The following is a 20,024-nucleotide window of genomic DNA, read 5'->3' as shown; positions in this document are numbered from 1 at the left end:
GATTAATTAATTATTCAATTTTTAGTCTTTTATCGGTTTTTCAATACTTTGTCTCCGTGTTCTAATTTTACTTCAAATGGTTAATTTCAATCAAATGAGTGTGTGCCTGTGGCCCGCCAGTGATACTTGTGGAAGTGCTCCTTCTTTCGAGGAGGAAAAAATAAAATAAAACTGAAAAACGTTAAAATAAACGATAAAAAAACTATATTAATGAAAATGAACACTAATTTTATTTGACACGATGACTTGTAAGAGTTCATTGGTAAAACTTTTAAGTTATTGATTTGTCACCTTCACCAGGAGGATCCTCCTTCGGAAAATCATCCAGGGTCACCGCCAATCGCCGTGAGCAATGACACGGCTCAGATTTAAGCGCCATTGACAGTCACGGTTCCATGCCTCGATTAAACACACAGTGTCGCGACTCTTATTTTCCCCCAAAATCGTACTTAATTCCTCATCCTGCTCATCCGAAATTCATTCAAATTCAATTTCATGGAGCCGCCAAGGATACAGACATCAACCTTACGCAACTGACCAACTTGTAACTCGACTAGGAAAATGAGAATGAAAACGGAGGTCGATGAACCGTGATGGCTCACAGCATATTCTGAGTCACGATCGCGGTCTACGCAATTGATGATTCATCAGACCTGAGCATCGTCACTGAACCTGAGAAAATTAGCCCAAGGTGTTTTATTAGCAGGTACATGAGCCTACCAAGGGGGAGGGGGAAGCCTCCCCCCCCCCCCCCCCAGAAATACTAAATAGTGGGAAAACCCTTCGTTGAGGATATTTATTTCTTTTAATGTAGAGTTTTGAATAAAAACACTGTGCTTATTCAGCTAGTATTTTCTAAAAGTTTTTCCGCGGAAGCCTTAAAATGCGTCCAAACAGAGTTTAAATTTCAAAAAAATTCTGGAGCTGTTGAATGCAACAATTAAAAATTATTTGGTGCTGAAAGTTTAAAAAAAAACCTACTTTTTCCGCAGAAATTGATGAAAATCTGCGTCATTAAAGCCTCAATTGGTCCAAATAGAGTTAAAATTTCAAAAATATTAACCGCGGATCCCCCCAGACCCCCCGGTGGTAGAGATGCGAGGCCCCTCCTAGCAAAATGACCTAAGTACGTCTATGAATCCATACGAAAAACTGAAAATACGATTGAGTGTAAGAGAGTTTTTTGTGATTTTTCCTCCATTTTTCCACAAAATTCTTACCAATATGATCGCGCATTTCAGTTAGGATATTTGATTCATTTCATCTGCATGGACAACCGCTCTGAGTATTTTAAACGCGACTTTAAAATCAACATCATCGGCGGAACTGTCCGTTTTATTGTACTGGAGAATACATGGACGTACATGCCATAAAATTGCTCTGGGCTTTGAGTCATCATCAGTGGTTTTTCCTCGATAATTAATCATGAAAGATGTAAAAGCAAATCCTATTATTTTAGAGATGCACTTCATCCTCTACAGTGTTGTATAAAAATTACAGTGTGTTGAATTTATTATTCATGACTTCGGAGGTTGAAGCAGCTACGATTTTTGCAAGTTGTCATACTTGCTTTTCATCCATTCAAATTCATGCCTGCCGCGCGCGATAAATATTTATTGTTTTAAATTTTCAATGCATTCAAACATAATAGACAAAATCTAGCGTTGCCAATTTTCGGTAATCGTCACTGATCTAAAAACAGTGAATTTTTATATTGTGTGAGCTTTACGACCTCTGGAATGATATCTCTGAAACGTAAATTAATACCTACCTGTACCTTCAACATTTTCATTTTTCGTCAAAGTTCGTACCACCATTCTACTCGGCCGATTTCCAGGATTGATGTGGCTATTGGCAGGTGATATACTCTACATGCACCCGCTCTATGCAAATTTTAGAGACACGCAGGGCCTGATTTACTTACTTGCCGCTCATGGGCCGCCTGCATTTTGTCGCCCCCTTCTCATTCGTTTTGGAACATCAATAAAAACCATTAAGTGAACGTGCCGGAGGGGGAGTGTTGCATAAGACGCGTTTACTCGTGTTGGTCACATTTTTTTGCGAAAGCCCTGTTAACACTACTAGCAAAAGTTAACGGAACTCGGCGCGAAAGTTAAGTTCCGTAAACCTATCTCTGTGTGGACAAGGCCCTCCATTTATAAGAAATGAACCAAAAAATTATGAAAGAACAAACATAAATGTGGTTTAATAATTTTAACTTCCGCCGCCGCGCTGCGCTGACCGCACTGTGTTTGGCGCAATACGTGAAGTATTCCTTCAGTCTTACATGCGCTACGCGTTTCGGGCCGACCGCTGCTGCACGCACTGTGTTTGACGCAATGCGTGAAGTATTCATGCAGTCTTGTAGGCGCTATGCGTTTCACGCTGCCCGCTACTGACCGCACTGTCTTTGGCGCAATACGTGAAGTATTCATGCAGTCTTGTAGGCGCTAATATGTGTTTACATGCCGACCGCCGCGCCGAGGGTTTCTTCTTTTCATCCCACGTTCTCGTCATCATTGCTCTCTGCGCCGTTCCGTAAAGGCTCATTTTTTTTGTCACGGTTCGTTCGAAAGATTTACGGGGCTGATTTTAATCAATTTGCGGCTATCGATGGGAGGTGGTCCTTTGATGAACCCGCTCTATTCAAATATTCTGACAGGGACCCGCGATGCGCCAGGAGAGTTGAGCCGCGTAGCCAATCGCAAGGCGCGATGAATGATCGGTTATCGATATTTCCCCATTTGAAGCTATGACAAAGAATCGATCATTAACGTGTTCATTACGAACATCCTGTTTATCGATATTTTATTGTAGATTTAAATGGTAGATCAATCAATAAATCGCAAAGCACGCTACACCACTGCGCGTAGCCCCCTAGTATATAAGATACACTCGAAAATTAACAGATCCAATGCATTAAGGCACGATCCAAGTCACATGTCTACGTTCATCATCAGATTGATGCACGAATATGTCTTCGAATTGTTTTCTTCGCCTTTTTTGGGGTGCAACTGTCGTTAGCTTCTAGGACTATAGTAGAGGACAAGTCTGAATTGCGATCGAACTCATGTTTATTCAGTTCACAAGTGCCCCCAGTACTATGCTTGTGGAAGCTTGATAGTATATTTACACGAATTCTGATTGCCCAATGCGTGGTACGTGGCCCGTCACCTTTCACACTCATCTCCGAGTTTTTTTGTTTGTCCCGTGCTGTCTGCTGTCGGCCGGTGTTTTAATTCAAATGTCACGAGAAGTACTTAAGATGCAGTGGCGTGGCGTGCTTTGCGATGTATCGATTGATCTGCCAATTAAACCTATGGAAAAATATCGATATACAGCATGTTCGCAACGGACACCTTAATAATCGATTCTTTACAATTGCTTCAAATGGGAAAAAATCGATAATCGATCATTCACGCCTCGCCACTGCTACGATGGGCGGCTGTATGCACTACGCGGGAGGGAGAGCCATCAAAAAGGGAAGCTCTCCTTCAAATGTTAGAATCCTCTCTCAATCTTATCTCCCTTGCCATTGACATTGTCTCGTGAGCTAGTATTTGTGCGTAGGAGTGTAGAAAGGATTGGTTTCGAAAAGGAGCGGCATTCTGTTTGTCTGTTTTGTCTCCTGTTGGCCAAAAATCGTAATAGATACTCAAAAAAATGGGCCACAGACAAACTCTAAAAGAGATAATCTCTAAATACATCACCTCCTAAAAATGTTTCGTAGAAAACGATACTCATAATGGAAAGTTAGAAAATCAACCTTAAAGTACGAATCGGAGATGTAATAAAAGCTATAAAAAATGGTTCGCAAAAGTTAATTCGCATTCTCTGAGCTCACTAAGAAGCTGTTTATGTCGAGTGGTCAAGTAATTTGCCTTCAAAAAACGTATTAGGCAATATGCGCGGCTTGGTAGCAAGAATAGTTGCTTGGAACAGTTCAAGTCGTACGTACGCAGTGACATATGCTTCAGAGCTCACAGAGTGATCCGCGATCTATTGCTTTCAACAACTCAAGTATGCGATATGAGTGACTTGAGAGTAGCAATAAATTCTGGACTACCCGTACCAGGCTTTTCTCTTGGTTATTTTAAATCTGATTATGTTGGAGACTGCCGGAACGTATACTGTAAATCATCATAAATTTGACTTATTTCTGTCAAACGGAACTAGGTGCATTATGATGTGAGCCCTAATACACATGTATTCTTATGGGTCTCAGGGCTCATGTCTTAACGCACATAGTTCCGTTTGGCAGAAATACGTCCAATTATCAATCATATGATAAGTTAATCATAGGTTATCATCAGTATTCAATGCCATTGTTTTCTTCAGTAAGGGCGTGACGTTAAAATTTTTGACTGAAAAAATAAAAGGGTATGCAGCTTACAAAAAAGCTCATAAAGATCCTAGTTTAATCAACTGACCGGAGCATCATAGTGGTATATCCATAAATAGTTTTGCAAATGCGCGTGTGAAAAGAAAAATAATGAACAGAAGAGCAGAGTGGCAAAAACACTAGGAAACCAAATAAATGGAACAAAAAACTGTTGCTTTGGGCTTTATTTTTATAAAGAATTGACGGTGATCTAAAAGTTTTTGTCGCACTGTAGCAGACATATTAAGAGACTTGACAATTTTTTTACTTTTTCTTTTAAATTTGTCATGAAAAAAAAGTTTGGGACTAGGCACATGTTATTTTCAGAATCGGATTCAGAATAACGATAAAAAGTTGAACAGGTTTTAATACTGACATGTTGTTATACAGATACGAACCTTTTGGTTTCCCTTCCCGATAAAAGGTCGCTAACCCAAAAACAACGGGATTTCGTTTCAAAACTGCAAAATTGGCTCAAACAATGCAATTTTTTTAAAATAGTATTACTGTGCTTTTCTGTCAAAAATCAGAACCGACTCATGTGCTGAAATTTCGCTGATTTTTCTCCTAAAGAGTCAGCAAAATTTTCCGCGATAAACTCCCAGTCCCAATAAAACTGTTTCCAACTAAAAATAATATCTGCGATGGGAAATTTTACGACGTGGAATCGGAGTTACGTTTTTTCGACTAGGAAACGTCAACAATTTAAAACTCTACCGTCCACCGTTATATTACGTTGCATCTTCTTAAAGCTTAGGTCATTACGTAGACATAAATGCTCTAGTCGTAAAGTAATCGATGAAGAATGATTGCAAGTCTTCATTAAATTTCCAATAACAACACTAGTCTTTGGCTGCTCTCCTCCTTTCGACCTTCAATTCTCATCTCTCAATTCTTGTCAGGAATCATAAGAGATAATGAGGAAAGCTCTGAAACATCACGATGTGTAAATTGATTTATTGTTGTGACAGTAGTGCATCGTTAAAAATTAATTTATGGCAAAAATAGTTTATAAAAAGCCATAAATTATCGATTTTCTCCCCGACTTTTTATCCTGCCCTGGTGACTGTGTATTGACCCCTCCCGCATTCTTAATTTACAATGAGTTGATCAGACAGCTATATCCTTGCTAAAGCTCTGTACTAACAGTGAGAACAATGACAATTTAAAATATGTAAATTACACCAAAAAAAGGGTGAAGTTGATTTAAAATCCTGGATGTTGAAAAATTGTGTGAGAACTTATCAAGTGCTAAATTACCCGCTACAGCAGTTATTTCTAGATCTTGGCATTCGTCGGTGAAACTACCAAACCACGTATCTCGGTTTGCGACGTCGCAGACTTCCTGTCATACTTTATTTTTTAAATGAAAAACTACTTAACATCCAGTCTTGAAAATTTCTGTGATTTTTCCTCTTTGTGCGGAGAAAATTCCGTGAAAATTCCAAGGAATGATATTGATTTGGTCTACTTCAAAAAAATAAAATGTGAGCGTAGATTTTTAAACACCGCAAACGAGATACGTGGTTTGGTAGTTTCACCGTCGCATTGTTAAAGTAACTACTGTAGCGGATGATTCAGCATTTTGTAAGTTCTCGCACACTTTTTTTACATCCACACGGAAAAAACGAGCTTAGGGTTGGGACCTACATGTCAGTGCTGGGCACTAACGAGGGTTAGATCAAATGGAGCCAGCAAGTCAGAGGAGTGCTGGGCACTAAACAGCTCGAGGCTGGGTCACTAAGGAAGAAGTAGTGTCAAGCCCTAAAGTGACTTTGGAGCGAGCGTAAAATATGAAACGCCTCCGCCTGGGACCGAACTCGGGTTGCGCCGGTGGAAGACCAGCGCGTTACCACCAGGCTATCGTGACTCCGACGTCTCATGGGTGAATTTACACCTGTTAAGCGCAACTACGTCTCGCAGCATCTGATTAGCACTACTCATGTTCAGTGCCCACCTGAACTGCCTTCCGGTGTTGAGCTGTACAGCGCTTAGACGCCAGCCCTCAACTACTCCCCACTAAACGGCCAGTAGTGCTCAACACTAGTCTTGTTTTTTCCGTGCAGACTTCAAAAAATCAACTTCACTTTTTTTCGGTTATACATTGAACAAAAAATGCACTTACGTTAATTTTAATGCCAGCCATAAATTCTGAAGTATCATGAGAAAAACAGAGACTATCAATAATACAATGTATGTTTGATATGAGTTATATAGCTTCAAAGTAAAATTGTGTTAGTGACCCGACTCTATCAAAAGCTCGAGAGAGGAAGTTTCAAAATTCCATTGTAGGATTCGCAATCATGTAGTATGGAGATGTTCCACGTTTTTTGTCAGTTTCTCAAGATTTTTGAAGCAATTTAGGCGTAAAAAATTGCTATTTTATCGTTTAATTATCTTTTTGCTGGCGATGTTACAGCCCCAATATCGTTGTGTAGAAAAAAAGTAGAGAAAAAATTGTTGAAAGACGCGCAAGCACGCAAACACCCTATAACACACCCATACCGTCACTGCTCATTTTTCTATTTCAACTGTACAGAGCCTGATGGGTCTTGCGAAAAAAAATTACGGTGTGCATCCATGTTTAATGCACGTAATTGGAATCCCTTTAAAAAATTGTGAATGGCACATTTTCAACTTAATCGACGCAACTTGATAATTTGTTTCTTTATCTTTTTTTTCATTATATGTACAATAGAGAATTCGCTGGTGTCTAAAATTTGATGAATTTCGCGTCTAAGTATGAAAATCACAGAGTGAACAGAATACGAGAATGTCCGTGGTTCAAAAAATTGAACTATTATCGGAGGAGATACGACCAAATAATATAATCTGCTAAAATACACATGTTTAAAAGAGAAATGCCTCCAGATGTCGTCACCAGAGGGCTGATTATTGAAATTTATAGACCAAGCTTTAGACAAAGAAGACGAAGGGAATATGGAAGAATCCTATTGGTGGAGGACTTGGAGGAGGGTGGTTGCAATGGATAAAGGAGTTAGGTAATGGACTAACTAACGGCAACACACTAGAGACCCTATAGTTAGTCCATCATTCACCCCCTTTGTCCATAAGAACCACCAATTTCAAACAATATGACTGCTCCATACTCCGTATGTCCTCTTTGTCTATCATTTTGTCTATTGATTTCAACAACCAGCCCACAGGCGATGCACTAGTCACTTTCAAATCTATTTTTACATCATGTCCCATATAAAAAAAAAAAATTATTAAAAAATACCACGAAATCAGCTCTTTAAGCGCTTTCAGATGAAACATTAAAAAACGTACGTGCAAATTCTCGATTGGTTTCTAAGATTATAAGCATTCATCAAGCGTCGTTACCAGGGATCGGACTGGAACTTCCGGGACTTGGCTAGGAACGAACTAATAACAAAGATGACCTAGATCAAAAGCTCCTCATTACAACCGAGTTGACATTACCGCGCGATATACTCCGAGCCGTTCCCTCTCGATATGATCCACCTGCAAGACCGGGCATCAGCGGCGAGGCTTTCATGATCGATTATCGATAGCTCCCCCATTTGAAGCGATGATAAAGAATCGATTATTAAGGTGTTCGTCGCCAACACCCTGTTCATTGATACTATTCCATAGGTTTAAATGGCAGATCAATCGATTTATCGCAAAGCACGTCAGGCCACTAGCCGTTGCCCGGTCTCGGAGGCTGTAAGAGGCATCCGGAAATAGAACCGGATTTCTTTGACTCGGACAACGCAGCGCGGCCCGGAGTCACGACTTCAGCGTTGCCGGATCTCGTGAAAATTACACTCGTTTTGTATTGATATCATTGGGTAATTTCAGGGATTTCCGAGCGAAACGGCAAAATTGTGGAGCGCGTCGCCGTGTTAGCATAATCAAACTCAAGCCGCGGGACACGGTGACACGGTACTTACGTAGTACACCCGCACGTGAGGTCATCTCGTCGAACCTCTGACGTAAAAGCGTACCTCGATTTTTGCATGAGCCCCAGAAACCATGGGTTTATATGTAAAACAGGGCTCACGTGGAAACTAAGATACGCTTTTATGTCGGAGGAGCGACGATCCTTGCATCGGTACCGCGGACAATGCTGCCGTGCTACGGAAAAACGCCGTATGAGTATTCGCATGTTGCCAAATTTCTTCTCAAAAAATATTTGTTTTTTGAGAAAGTTTTGAATATTTTCCCCTAAAATTTTCAGATCTTTTAGATCAAATTACCAACAAAATTCTCTGAAAAATTGAAAGATAAATATTCATAAATTCTCCTGAAAATTCATGATTTGTCGAGGAAAATTTGGCAACGTCTGAAGGTTCATACGGCGTTTTTCCTTACCGCAGAATGGGTCACTAATCATGTGTTACTGATTTTATATTCTGAAAGTACCAGGTGAGTAGATTACGCGGTGATTTATTGCGTACTTTCGGAGTCAAAATCCTGGACAAGGCAGCTTTTAAAAAGTCCAAAGACTCGCAGGAATTTCAAAAGCACCGAAATGGCGGATAAATGATGGCAGTGAATTTCTAAGGCAGTCAAATCGTCATTTCCTCTCATTTTCCAATGATTTTTGTTAAAATACAACTTAATTTACCATGGAATTGTTGCATTCTTACTACAGATAACATGAATGAGATTTGATTCTTTGATTCTGAATCTATAGTTTCGACTTCTTTTTTTGTTTTCATAAACGAGGAGTAGAAAGACATTTGGACGTCTTTCTACCAAACGGAACTATGACGTGAGCCTTGTTATGCATATAAATTCTTAAGGGTCTCAGGGCTCATGCCTTGATGCGCATAGTTCCGTTCGGCAGAAAGACGTCCATTTGATGGAAGTCGTTGCTGATTGGTGCCGGATGACATCATCCGGTCGGGCGTAAAGCTGGGACGTTCTAAATTTTCGGAAAAATTGTGCTATTTGAACTGCGTGTTTCTCGGTTTCTGAGTCAATTTTTCGCATTTTAAATGTGCGCATCGTGTTCTACAAGTCCTTTACCTTTATAATACTGAACTCGCTTGTCAGAATTCGTTCAAAGTTTAGTGACCCATTCAACCCATTGATCTTACAAACATTGCTTTAATGAAAGAAGGCAAAATGATGTTCTAATCTTCGCGTCAATAGAGGAATTAGTTTATTAGGCTAGCTTGCGGTTTGAACAGCGCATAGTCTTGGAAAAGTGATTCTCGGCTGGATACTTTAGCCCATTACATATTTAATTCACGAGATTTGTTTTTATTTTGCGTAAATTTGGTTTTTTACTGATTTCGTATCACACGCTGTCAAAGATATGGTTAGCAATTTTTCATCGGAGGGAGAGAGGGGTCTATGGTCAAAAATTCCTCACAAGGGGGAAAGTTACTGTCCATTTGAACAATGACATTATTTTAAAAAATAATAATAAATTTAAATCGTGGGGTGATGGCTCCATCTCTTGCCCTTTCATGTATACACTTGTCCATATCTCTGCATGTGACTTTATAATCCAAGAAAAATTCACAGATTGGTTTAATGTGTTATATTTTTTGTTTTTTATTGAAAATAATAAAACATGAAAGAGAATAGGATTGCAATTTTAGAATTGGTTAACATAGATCTTAATAAATAAATAAAGTGCCTGATAAAAGGGTTAAATTGTAAATTTAATTATAAGTTTGTTCTTCATACACTTAGCAATCAGGAACTACCAATTGTAGATCAGTTTGGAAACACAGTAAGAACAATCAGTTTTCCTATACACAAAAGTTTTTTTACGAATATGCTAGATAGTTTAGTTCCTACATAATTGCAAAATGTATTAGGGGAGTTGAATTCGCTGATTCCGATTGCTGCCGTTCAGTTCATTCAACTGAAAAGAGTTACAGTTAAACAAAGGCCGTTAGGAGTCGATTGAATTTTTTATTCTCATCGTAAAAACGTAAAGTTTTTACTCGTGAAGATTACCCGTCGTCAAGTTTTTTTTTTTTCGCATTGTTGATACTTTTATTTATTACCACCATACGATCACTTTAATTATGCGCAGCACTGGACATGCTGAAAATGATCCAGATCGGAGAGAAGAATTCAGGGTCAAGGCTTGCGCTTGAGAGATTCGTGGATGCAGTGCAGCGAGCAGCTTTGAGACGCTCGTTCACGAGACCGTGCTTCGAGACCTTATAAATCGGACAATGACTTTTAAAAAATCACGTGAATTCATTACTCACCATTCCGCATCGTTGCTTGTTCCGCTTCGCCTCGTTTTGAAGTTTGACTTTCGGTCTTTGAAATGCTCCAATCAATTATTGCAGGTATGATCGTAACCCAAGTAGCAGAGGTTGCATCAACTTGCAACAAAATCGTTTGATTCTTGCAACTAATAGATTGATCTGCAGATTGCTTACTCTCTCCTCCGAAGGAGCTATCATTGTTGGAACTAGTTGCAATTAAGTTAAAACATGTTTCAACTTCCAAGTATTGCTGGTTGCCTATCTTTAGATTTTAAACAATTTTGGTTCAGCAATTTTGCAATCTCAGCAGGTTGCAACTTTGTCTTCCGATCAGATCGCCGAAAATCGGCACTTATCGACCAAAAGTTGACTGACAGTTGCAACTAATACCAACATTGTTTCAACTTGTTGCAACTTTTACATTGAAAAATGCTACTTCGGAAACTGGAGGTTTCCTCTTGCGTTGCGCTGCATTTCGCGAGAGAGAAAAAGCATATCAATGGTGAAATTGGAAAAATGCATATCTCAGTTACGGGGTTTCGAAAACTCCGCTCCTATATTTTTCATTTTTTTTTTTTTTTTTTTTTTTTTTTTTTTTTTTTTTTTTACAAGGAGACCTAACCAACATCATGGCATCATTGCGCAATGCGTGAAGTATCCCTGTTAGGTTTGTAGAAGCCGGTGCGCCGCCGCTCCGCTTTATGTTCGGCTCTAATATTTAATCTCGCGGAGTCAGCGTTTTTCAACTCATGACTTTGAAATGTTTGCACACTCTGTATGGATTATTCTCATTTTAATTGATGAAAAAAATATGTAGTAAAGGAAAATATAATGTGCGTTTTGTAAATATTAAGGTGATTTCGCACAAACTTAAGGATTTATAAAGTACACTCGAATTTCTACACAATTTCTTATAGCCTTTTATAGCCAATGGCGAAAAAGCAACAGCCAGGCGATAAAGTGTAAAGCCCGGCGATAGGAACTATAGCCCGGCTGTATAATTTTTTATCGCTTCGTGTAGCCCGGCCGTATGATTTTTTCCACTTTCTACAGCCAGCTATATGATTTTCTATCGCCCTCTTCAGTCGGCTATAAGAACTCCTATGGTATTTTGAAACGCAGCTCCTATCGCCAATTTTTACCAGGGTAAGAAAAATCTCCAAAGTTTCCACGTTCGGTAAAAGGATATTTCTCATATGGTTTGAATATATTCACGGTGATACCACTATTCGACCACTTGGGAGCTCAAATTGCCTACGCTGAAAATTGCAAGCGAACTGCTAATGCGTTAGTCACCTCTCCACGTTCGATAATATGGTATTTTTCGCATCTTCCGAATAGGTTCACGGTTCAACGTATGCAACTATTCGACCCTGTGGGTTTTAATGGACCCTACCCTACACAAGCATAAAGGATGACCGTTTACATTGTCCTCAGTGTTCATTTTTTCACTAGTCCTTTTCCAAACATTTCTATTCAACAATTTTCCCCTTTTATGACAGATGTCTTAAATTAGTGCTTCAAGAATGCATTTTTCCAATCATATTTTGTGGGAGTCTGGACCAGCATGACGATCATATTACAAGGAGTGGATGGGTGTCAAAAATCGGAAAAATTGCGTTAGGTAATTTACGGAAAGCCCCAAAGGAGACTGAAAGTGTAGCGGGTAAACGTATCATAACCATACTTTTATTGGCTACAGAAATCGATAAAACTCCTTTGTGACGGAGAAACGCTCCAAAAATTCGAGAGTAAATTATAAAATAGAAAGATGTTCTTTCTTTTTTCTTTTCAAGCGGAGGAATATGAAGAGCGTATTTCTGTAAGCAGTAAAATGCGGTCTAGTGGAAAACCGCCTCGTCCTAAGTTCCCCGCCTCAAAACAAGAAATGAGAGATGCTGCTTTTTTGATTGGACGTAGCCTTTCTTCATCACTGCAAATGGGTGAAGGCTTGAAGGTTTATACTGCGTTTTTCCTTAGCACGGCAGAAATTACGTGACGCACTTTTTTGGCATTTTAGCACGTAAAAATTAAATGTAATGACGTTCTTCTCGACCCTCCCTAAAGCGTTACGTAATTTAGGGACGGTTCCTAATTAGGTATTCAATGTTTTTTTTAAGGAAATAGGTAGAATGCGGTCAAAGACGAATATCTCACAAAAAATTAATCCTTCTGCTGACCTAACTTACACTGTACTTTCCTGTGGTCCTTGAGCCTGGGCGTTTCCCGACGATCATCATTTCTCCGCATTTTCACTTGATGTCTTTCTCATTACTCTCAGTTCATACTTACTTATTCTCGCGTCATGTCAATTTAACCTGTGCGCTGTCTCCACTGTGAACACTTTCCTTCAAAATCTACAACAGTGCTAGTGATTATAAAGATTCTTGTGTAGGGGAAAACAGAACTTCGCTTTTGATAGGGATGGCGTCGTGTGGGTATGTAAATTGTATTGAAAGTTTCACAAATATAATAATTATCTTATTCAGAAATACCTTGGCAGAGAATCTTACAACTATAAAATTAAGGGGTTGCTTGCTTTTATGTTTACGAGGGTAAAAATGTCTATAGGCCATACGGTTTAATTTTTATTAACATTCTAACATGTTTCATTTTGGACATTTGAAACAATTTTCCACTGAAAAAATGAGCGTTTATACAGCAAAAAGAATATTTGACCTTTTATTCTTTGCTCGTCTCCATGAAGTGATACATTCTAAAAATTTAAAATACGCACCAGCCATCACATTTTTTCAACGAATTCCGAGTGTTAGTACTTTAGTTAGAGCCCACGTCTAGCGCCTTTAATTATTGATTCAATCAGAATTTCTATTGATCATGACAGGACCCACTTTGTAACCAATCAGAAGTCATAGTGACAATCGATAAGGTCAACATCCATCCATCGAAGATCATCCATACAAGTAAAACGACTCTGATGTTTTCCCATCTCCGCATCTAAGCATCAATTTTGCAAACTTTGATATCACATACAGGGTGATCCAAAAATTCTGCACCACTGGCACCAAATATAACTAAGTTACCGATTGATTACGGTGCGTATCTGGTCTGAATCATCGGGCATGTAATCGAGACTTCATTGTACTTCATCTTCTATTACACTTACTTTTCATTTTTATTGTTTCTATTTCTTTACCTTATGCTATTTTTTAATATTTACTACCTTTGTGCCTAAGAATCACGAATATACAGTAATGGAAGTGTTATTCTTATGTTGACAGAAATATGGTGGTGCAGGAGACAGAGGTGGTCTGTCGACCCAATACAGATCCATTTGATCTCAATTTAGAATGGCAGATGCGTGCGGAGAAAGAGCTGAACGAATGCCCAGAAACCGCCCGAAAGAATGTCGTTCAACTTAGGCAAAAATTAAAAGGTAAATCTTACAACATTGTACACAATTATCGACTCAAAGACCTTACCTTTCATACTATATGATTAGTTTGTTTTGACACCTCTTAATTCAGCAATAAAAGTGGACTGATTAACTTCACCAAAATGTCACGAGGATGCGCTCAATCATGTCCGAAATAATTAGCGATGTACTTTGCAGGAGGCGGCGCGGACTCAAAGGAACAGAAAGTTCCGAATACCATTCATTCTACAAATATACGAGTATTAATGGGAATCTGGATGTTCTTCATCCTCTTTTCATCATTGTTGATTCCAGCAAGTGCAAACTCGAGTTAAGATCGACACATCTGAAACATTATACCTACCAAATGCTGATGGAACTCCGGACAGGGTGCGAATTTAAGCATTAGCCTGTGTCACACTATCAAAATACTCCATCAAAATGTCAAGGTCAGGTGCTGTAATTCGTCCAAGTCATCGAACAAGCCAATCACAACACCTGACCTTGATATTTGGTGGCTAGTTTTGACAGTGTGACACAGGCTATTCTGTTACATGTACCCTCTTCAAAATTATGCGTAGAATATGATTTTCGTATAAAATATTTTGAGTTGATTCGTCAAGCTCAAGCGACGTGGTCGTACTGGCATGCGATATATCGCATTGGTTAGGTCAAAAATCTCGGTAGATTTTGGATTTTTAGCACAAAAAAAGGACGATAGCCCCTGCGCATGAACCTAAAGGATCATTCTAAACCCAAAACTCGGCAAAACTCAGAGAAATGAAAGCAGATTAGTGCATGAAAAAAAACCTCACATTCGATTCAGCTATCGATTTCTGTGTCGAATGCGAGGTTTTTTTCCAAACACTATTCTGCTTTCATTTCTGGGAATTTTGTTGATTTCTGAGTTTAGAATGTTTCTTTAGGCTCATGCGCAGAGGCTATCGTCCTATTTTTGCTAAAAATTCAAAATCTGCCGAGATTTTGTACCTAATCGATGCGATATATCGCATGCCAGTTCGACCACATCACTTGAGCTTGACGAATCACCTGAAATTTTTTAAAAAAAAAAATTTATCACAATTTGACTTACGGCGTCCCTCCTCACCCCCTCACGAAGTTTCTGTGATTTCGGTAACAAAAATTACTGAAATTATTTCCTAACTTAGATATTAATGTTCTTAATTTACATGGATCACGGGAATTTTAAATTCCCCGCTCACTAGTGAAACGAGATTCCAATTGCATCAAATTACGCACTGAAACGGTCTTGGCAGGCTCCATCAGTGTTCCTTTCCCACCCTGTGTTCTTCCAAGTGTAAACAACGTGCAACAGATGAGCCGCAGCGCCGATACTGAGGTTGTCATATTTCATGCCGAATGGGACTGTTACACTAACGTTTAATGCGCGATTTGACTCACGTAGGCTTTTATTTTTTCATGAGTGGGAGGTTTGAACACGTATCGGAGAACACTCAATATCTTAGTTTTCCCTAGTTTTAGTTCCCTTGGTTTTTTTTTAGTTTCAATTTCAGTAGTTTTTGTTCCGCACGAATCGTATTTTACGTACGTGGAATTTTGATAAACATGTTTCGGAATGCTTAAATTCTTAACTTGTATAGTGATCCAATTTAAATACTTTTTACTGAAAAAAAAAAATGAACTTCGAGCTGAATTTAATTTTTTCTTCTTCTTTTCTGCAGAGGATCTATCAATGAACTCCAGAGTAGACGATGTATTTTGCATGGCATTTCTACGAGCAAGAAAACATGACGTGGATAAAGCCTATAAATTAGTAAGTTTTCTTCTCAATATTATTTCGTTCAAGTACACTGCTTAAATTCAAGAGTTTTGTTATTGACAAAACATTATAATTTCACAAAACCTTTTGTTACGAGGTGGAACATCGCCATAAGCTCTCGTAAAATATTGACATGACTCACAAACGTAATTGTGATTTAATGAAATAGGGTTCTGTCAGATTAAGTGGACTTTAGGTGTGGAAGTCATATTTGCCCTATTGTGCGTTTGATAGGTAACGTTGTTGCCGAAATTTTAATCTTCACTCTTCACGGCAAATGGTACCTACTAAACCTCAGTCATTTGTGCTTCGATTCCAAAAATTACTCAAATCTGAATTTTTTTTAATTAAAAAAAATACAGAGAGAAATTTCGATTACCTAAGCCGAAAAACTTGGGACTTTTTTTTTAAAAAAAAATTCTCTCATTTCATTCATTGTGTGTTTATTGAGGTGATTCCTCGAGGTTTCTGGCGTTGTCAAACTGGTGTGCGAGATACTGCATGGATTATTTTACAAATCTTGGCAGATTTTGAATTTTTTTCCAAAAGAAGGACAATAGCCGCTGCGCATGAGCCCAAAGAATCAATTCAAACCAAAAAATTGGCAAAATCTAGTGATCCGATAGCACAGTGTATGTATGTATGAGCCGCTTTTACGGCGCGCTAGGGCGCTCTGCGACGCCTACTCTCCACAGGAATCTGTCATGGTAGAGATCCTCAGGAAGCTGGCATCTCTCCATCTCTTCACGGATGCCCTCTACCCACCGTTTGGCTGGACGCCCTCTCCGTCGCCTACCTGGGGGGACCCACTCCAACACCTCCATAGATAGCACCTGATAGCAGAATACTGGTTGCAAAAAATCTCGCATTCAATATAGAAATCGATAATTGTATTGAATGCGAGTTTTTTTCCAAACAGGATTCTGCCTTTATTTCACCAGGTTTTGCCAATTTTTGGCTTAGAATGATTTTTCGGGCTCATGCGAAGGCGAAGGGGGTATCGTCTTTTTTTGGACAAAATTCAAAATCTGCTGAGATTTTTTACATAATCTATGCAAATATCACACATCAATTCGACCACGCCAGAAACCTTGAAGAATCACCTTAAACCAAAACATAGACTCTTCCAAATCAAAATCAATCCAGAGTGTATCAGAGACAATTCAAGTCAAATATTTTTTGAAAATGTAAGTTTGTAAAACAAAGGAAAATGGCACACAGTTCCATTAAAAGTGCCAGTATTAAGGACCTACCAATTCGTCGCCTACCTGACATGAGGGCGTAACTGCACTATGCAATGAACCCAGTCTTCCATACGTTTCAATGCTTTTCCGGGCTCATCTCAATGTATATAGTTACGCCCTTATGTCAGCCAAGCGACGAATTGTGCAACGTGGAGCCCATGTTGAATGAGCCGCGTTTCATATGAGAGGAGTTAATAAAACGTGATACGAATGTAAGTTGGTGCTGTCAATGACACACATCACTGTGAGAGGATATTTGCCAAATAGATATCGATTTTTTCTTCTCGCCCCCCCCCCCCCTCCATTCTCTATTTGTGATTCTCTGCACGTGAGGTGCATGGGCACTGCTCACGATATAAAAAAACTAGTTTCGACACCCGATTTCCTTAAGTTTTTTCATTGAGTTGCCCAAATGTTCGGTACGAGTCTTTTCGTCATGCTCTCTGGCACATTAACAAAATATTGTCTTGAACTCTTCATTCTTCATTATTGTTATATCTCACGTAACCGTGTCCATTGGGCATCTCTTCACAATTTAATGGGCACTATATTTAAAGAAACCACTCAAAAATAAACATATTTTACTAGTTAGTGAAATTAGTCACGACGATCAGCAACTAAGCTATTTACGTCGGAAACCAAGAATTCATTTTATACTATCACTTTATTTACTTGCTCATTAATATTTTAACAGGAAATGAGTGATTATAAGCATGAAAAACGTGAGGACCGCATAAAATTGACAGAGAATAAAAAAATCAGCTTTATAATTACTTACTTATGTGAACAATGGCGAAAAGTGCGATCAAAGTTAAATTCTCATAAACAGCTTTGAATAATTTTATATGCATAAGTCTACTCCTCTTTCTCTTGCAGAATAAAACCCGTTCTCGTATGTCTCATGTGTTCGCAATGCGCGTATTTACTGAGTGGAATGTTCTTATGGAAATAAGCGTTCTTAACTGCCTAATTCTTTTCTCTGTCTGGCTTTTTCTGTGCGCGTATCATAAATAAATACATGGGAAAGAAAGAAAACAAATTAAACTTCCAACATATAAGATGGAAAGGAAATCCTCCGTTTCTCAAAAATAACTGAGTTTAAATTTGTAGGTTATATGTTAAGGACAAACAAAGAAAATATAAATTCCGTCACTAAAAATATCACAAAGTATGAAGCTTAACTTACTTTTCTCGTCAATTTTTTACGAGTCCCCCTTCATTCTCCCCTCATTCACCCTCATTGTTTCGGGCTCCAAATGTAATTTAAGCCTTTATAAGGACTAATCATTCTTCGAAAACGGATTTGATTTTTTTTTATTTTGTATTATATGATTAATAATTATATTTTACTTGAAATAATTTTTATATTTCAACGAGTTTTTACCAAATACTTACATTTGAAAACAATCAATTTGAGCACGTTAGGATTCTTGGTTTAATGACCTGCATGATCTATCGTAAGTTTTCAAGTAACATGCACATAATACACGCATATTATTTGATGAATAAACTCAGGTACAAAAAAAGTATCAATTAATTTTTTCATTAATTGTGACATTACTATATTTAATTTTATTTATATTTTTCTGTTTCAGATTAAAAGTTACTATGAAATGAAGAGAAAGTATCCAGATTTTTATCGTTACTGTTATCCCTCGGAGAGATCTTATATATACGATATGTGTTTTCTCACTTTACTACCTGGCACAGACAAATTAGGCAGGGTAGTGACAGTCATCTGTGTCAGTAAGTTGTCAATTTTGCGGTACATACAGGGTGATCTAAAAGTTCCGCACCAGCAGTACTATATGCATCACTCTTGTAACTTTCGGAAAAATTGATATATTGAGATCAGGGCCGGATTTCGGGGGTGGCCACGTTGGCCGCGGCTCATGGCGGCAAATTTAGGGGGCGGCAAATTTTGCAATTTTTTTAAATGCAGGTACAAAAAAATTCAGAAAAAAAATTACAAACGAGAACAGGCGACAAAATCTCTCGTTTCCTGAAAGTAGAGTATTTTCTAATTTTGTCGCTTTCCGGTGATGCAAGAGAGACAGAACTTTTAATTAGTCCAGTTAAGAGAGAAACCAAACACGCAATTTGGCCTGGAATGGCGCTGCGCAGAGAGCAATGATGACGAGGACTTGAGATGAAAAGGAGAAGCCCTCGGCGTGGCGGTCGGCATGTAACACATATTAGCGCCTACAAGACTGCACAAATACTTCAAGCATTGCGTCAAATACAGTGCGGTCAGCAGCGGTTGACGTGACCGGCATAGCGCCTACTAGACTGCACAAATATTTCAAGCATTGCGTCAAACACAGTACGTTCAGCAGCGGTCGGCGAGAAACGCATAGCGCCTACAATACTGTGGGAATACTTCACGCATTGCTTTAAACACAATGCGGTCAGCGCGGCGCGGCGGCGGAAGTTAAAATTATTAAACCACATTCATGTTTGTTCTTTCATAATTTTTTCGTTCATTTCTTATAAATGGAAGGCCTTGTTCACACACAGGTAAGTTTACGGAACTTAACTTTCGCGCAAAGTTCTGTGAACTTTTGCAAGTAGTGTTGACAGGGCTCTCGCAAAAAAATGTGTCCAACACGATTAAACGCGTTAAGACGCGAAGGGGTGCATAAGTGCACCCCTCCCGCTCCGGCACGTTCACTTGATGGTTTTTATTGATGTTCCAAAACGAATGAGAAGAGGGCGGCAAAATACAGGCGGCCCATAGGCAAGTAGGTAAATCCGGCCGTGATTGAGACTAGATATTTTGTGAGTAATTTTAGATCAAACGAAGCGACGCATAGCAGCCCCCACAATTTTAAAGAGACCACCCTAAAAAGGAGCAAGAATGCTGGGGTTTTAGGGATGGTGTGGAACTCTTGGATCACTCTGTATACAATTTTCCAAGACCTTTGTTGAGACAATGTCGCAAGATGTGTCGAAATGTTTTCTATTCTGGGTCTGAATCGTATAACAGTCAGTGATTGAATTCACTCCAGCCATGATA

At 38.9% G+C, this 20,024-nt stretch overlaps 1 protein-coding gene across 3 annotated transcripts in view; it reads left to right on the top strand.

Moving 5' to 3' along the window:
* Positions 1–20,024, top strand: part of LOC140225995 (alpha-tocopherol transfer protein-like) — a 38,241-nt gene that overhangs the window by 10,495 nt on the left and 7,722 nt on the right. For 2 of the 3 annotated variants that reach the window (XM_072306091.1, XM_072306089.1), the window contains exons 2-4: positions 13,830–13,984; positions 15,667–15,758; positions 18,604–18,754. In XM_072306091.1, the coding sequence (XP_072162192.1) occupies positions 13,834–13,984; positions 15,667–15,758; positions 18,604–18,754 (394 nt within the window). In that variant the 5' untranslated portion in view covers positions 13,830–13,833. Of the gene's footprint in view, positions 1–12,869; positions 13,026–13,829; positions 13,985–15,666; positions 15,759–18,603; positions 18,755–20,024 lie in introns of those variants that run through there. The other variant, XM_072306083.1, reaches the window with a different exon arrangement.

This window comes from Bemisia tabaci, chromosome 1 (genome assembly GCF_918797505.1).
Source record: "Bemisia tabaci chromosome 1, PGI_BMITA_v3".
NCBI classification, from domain to species: domain Eukaryota; kingdom Metazoa; phylum Arthropoda; class Insecta; order Hemiptera; family Aleyrodidae; genus Bemisia; species Bemisia tabaci.
The sequence above is the reverse complement of the archived record's forward strand: the minus strand, read 5'-3'. Positions and strand labels throughout refer to the sequence as shown.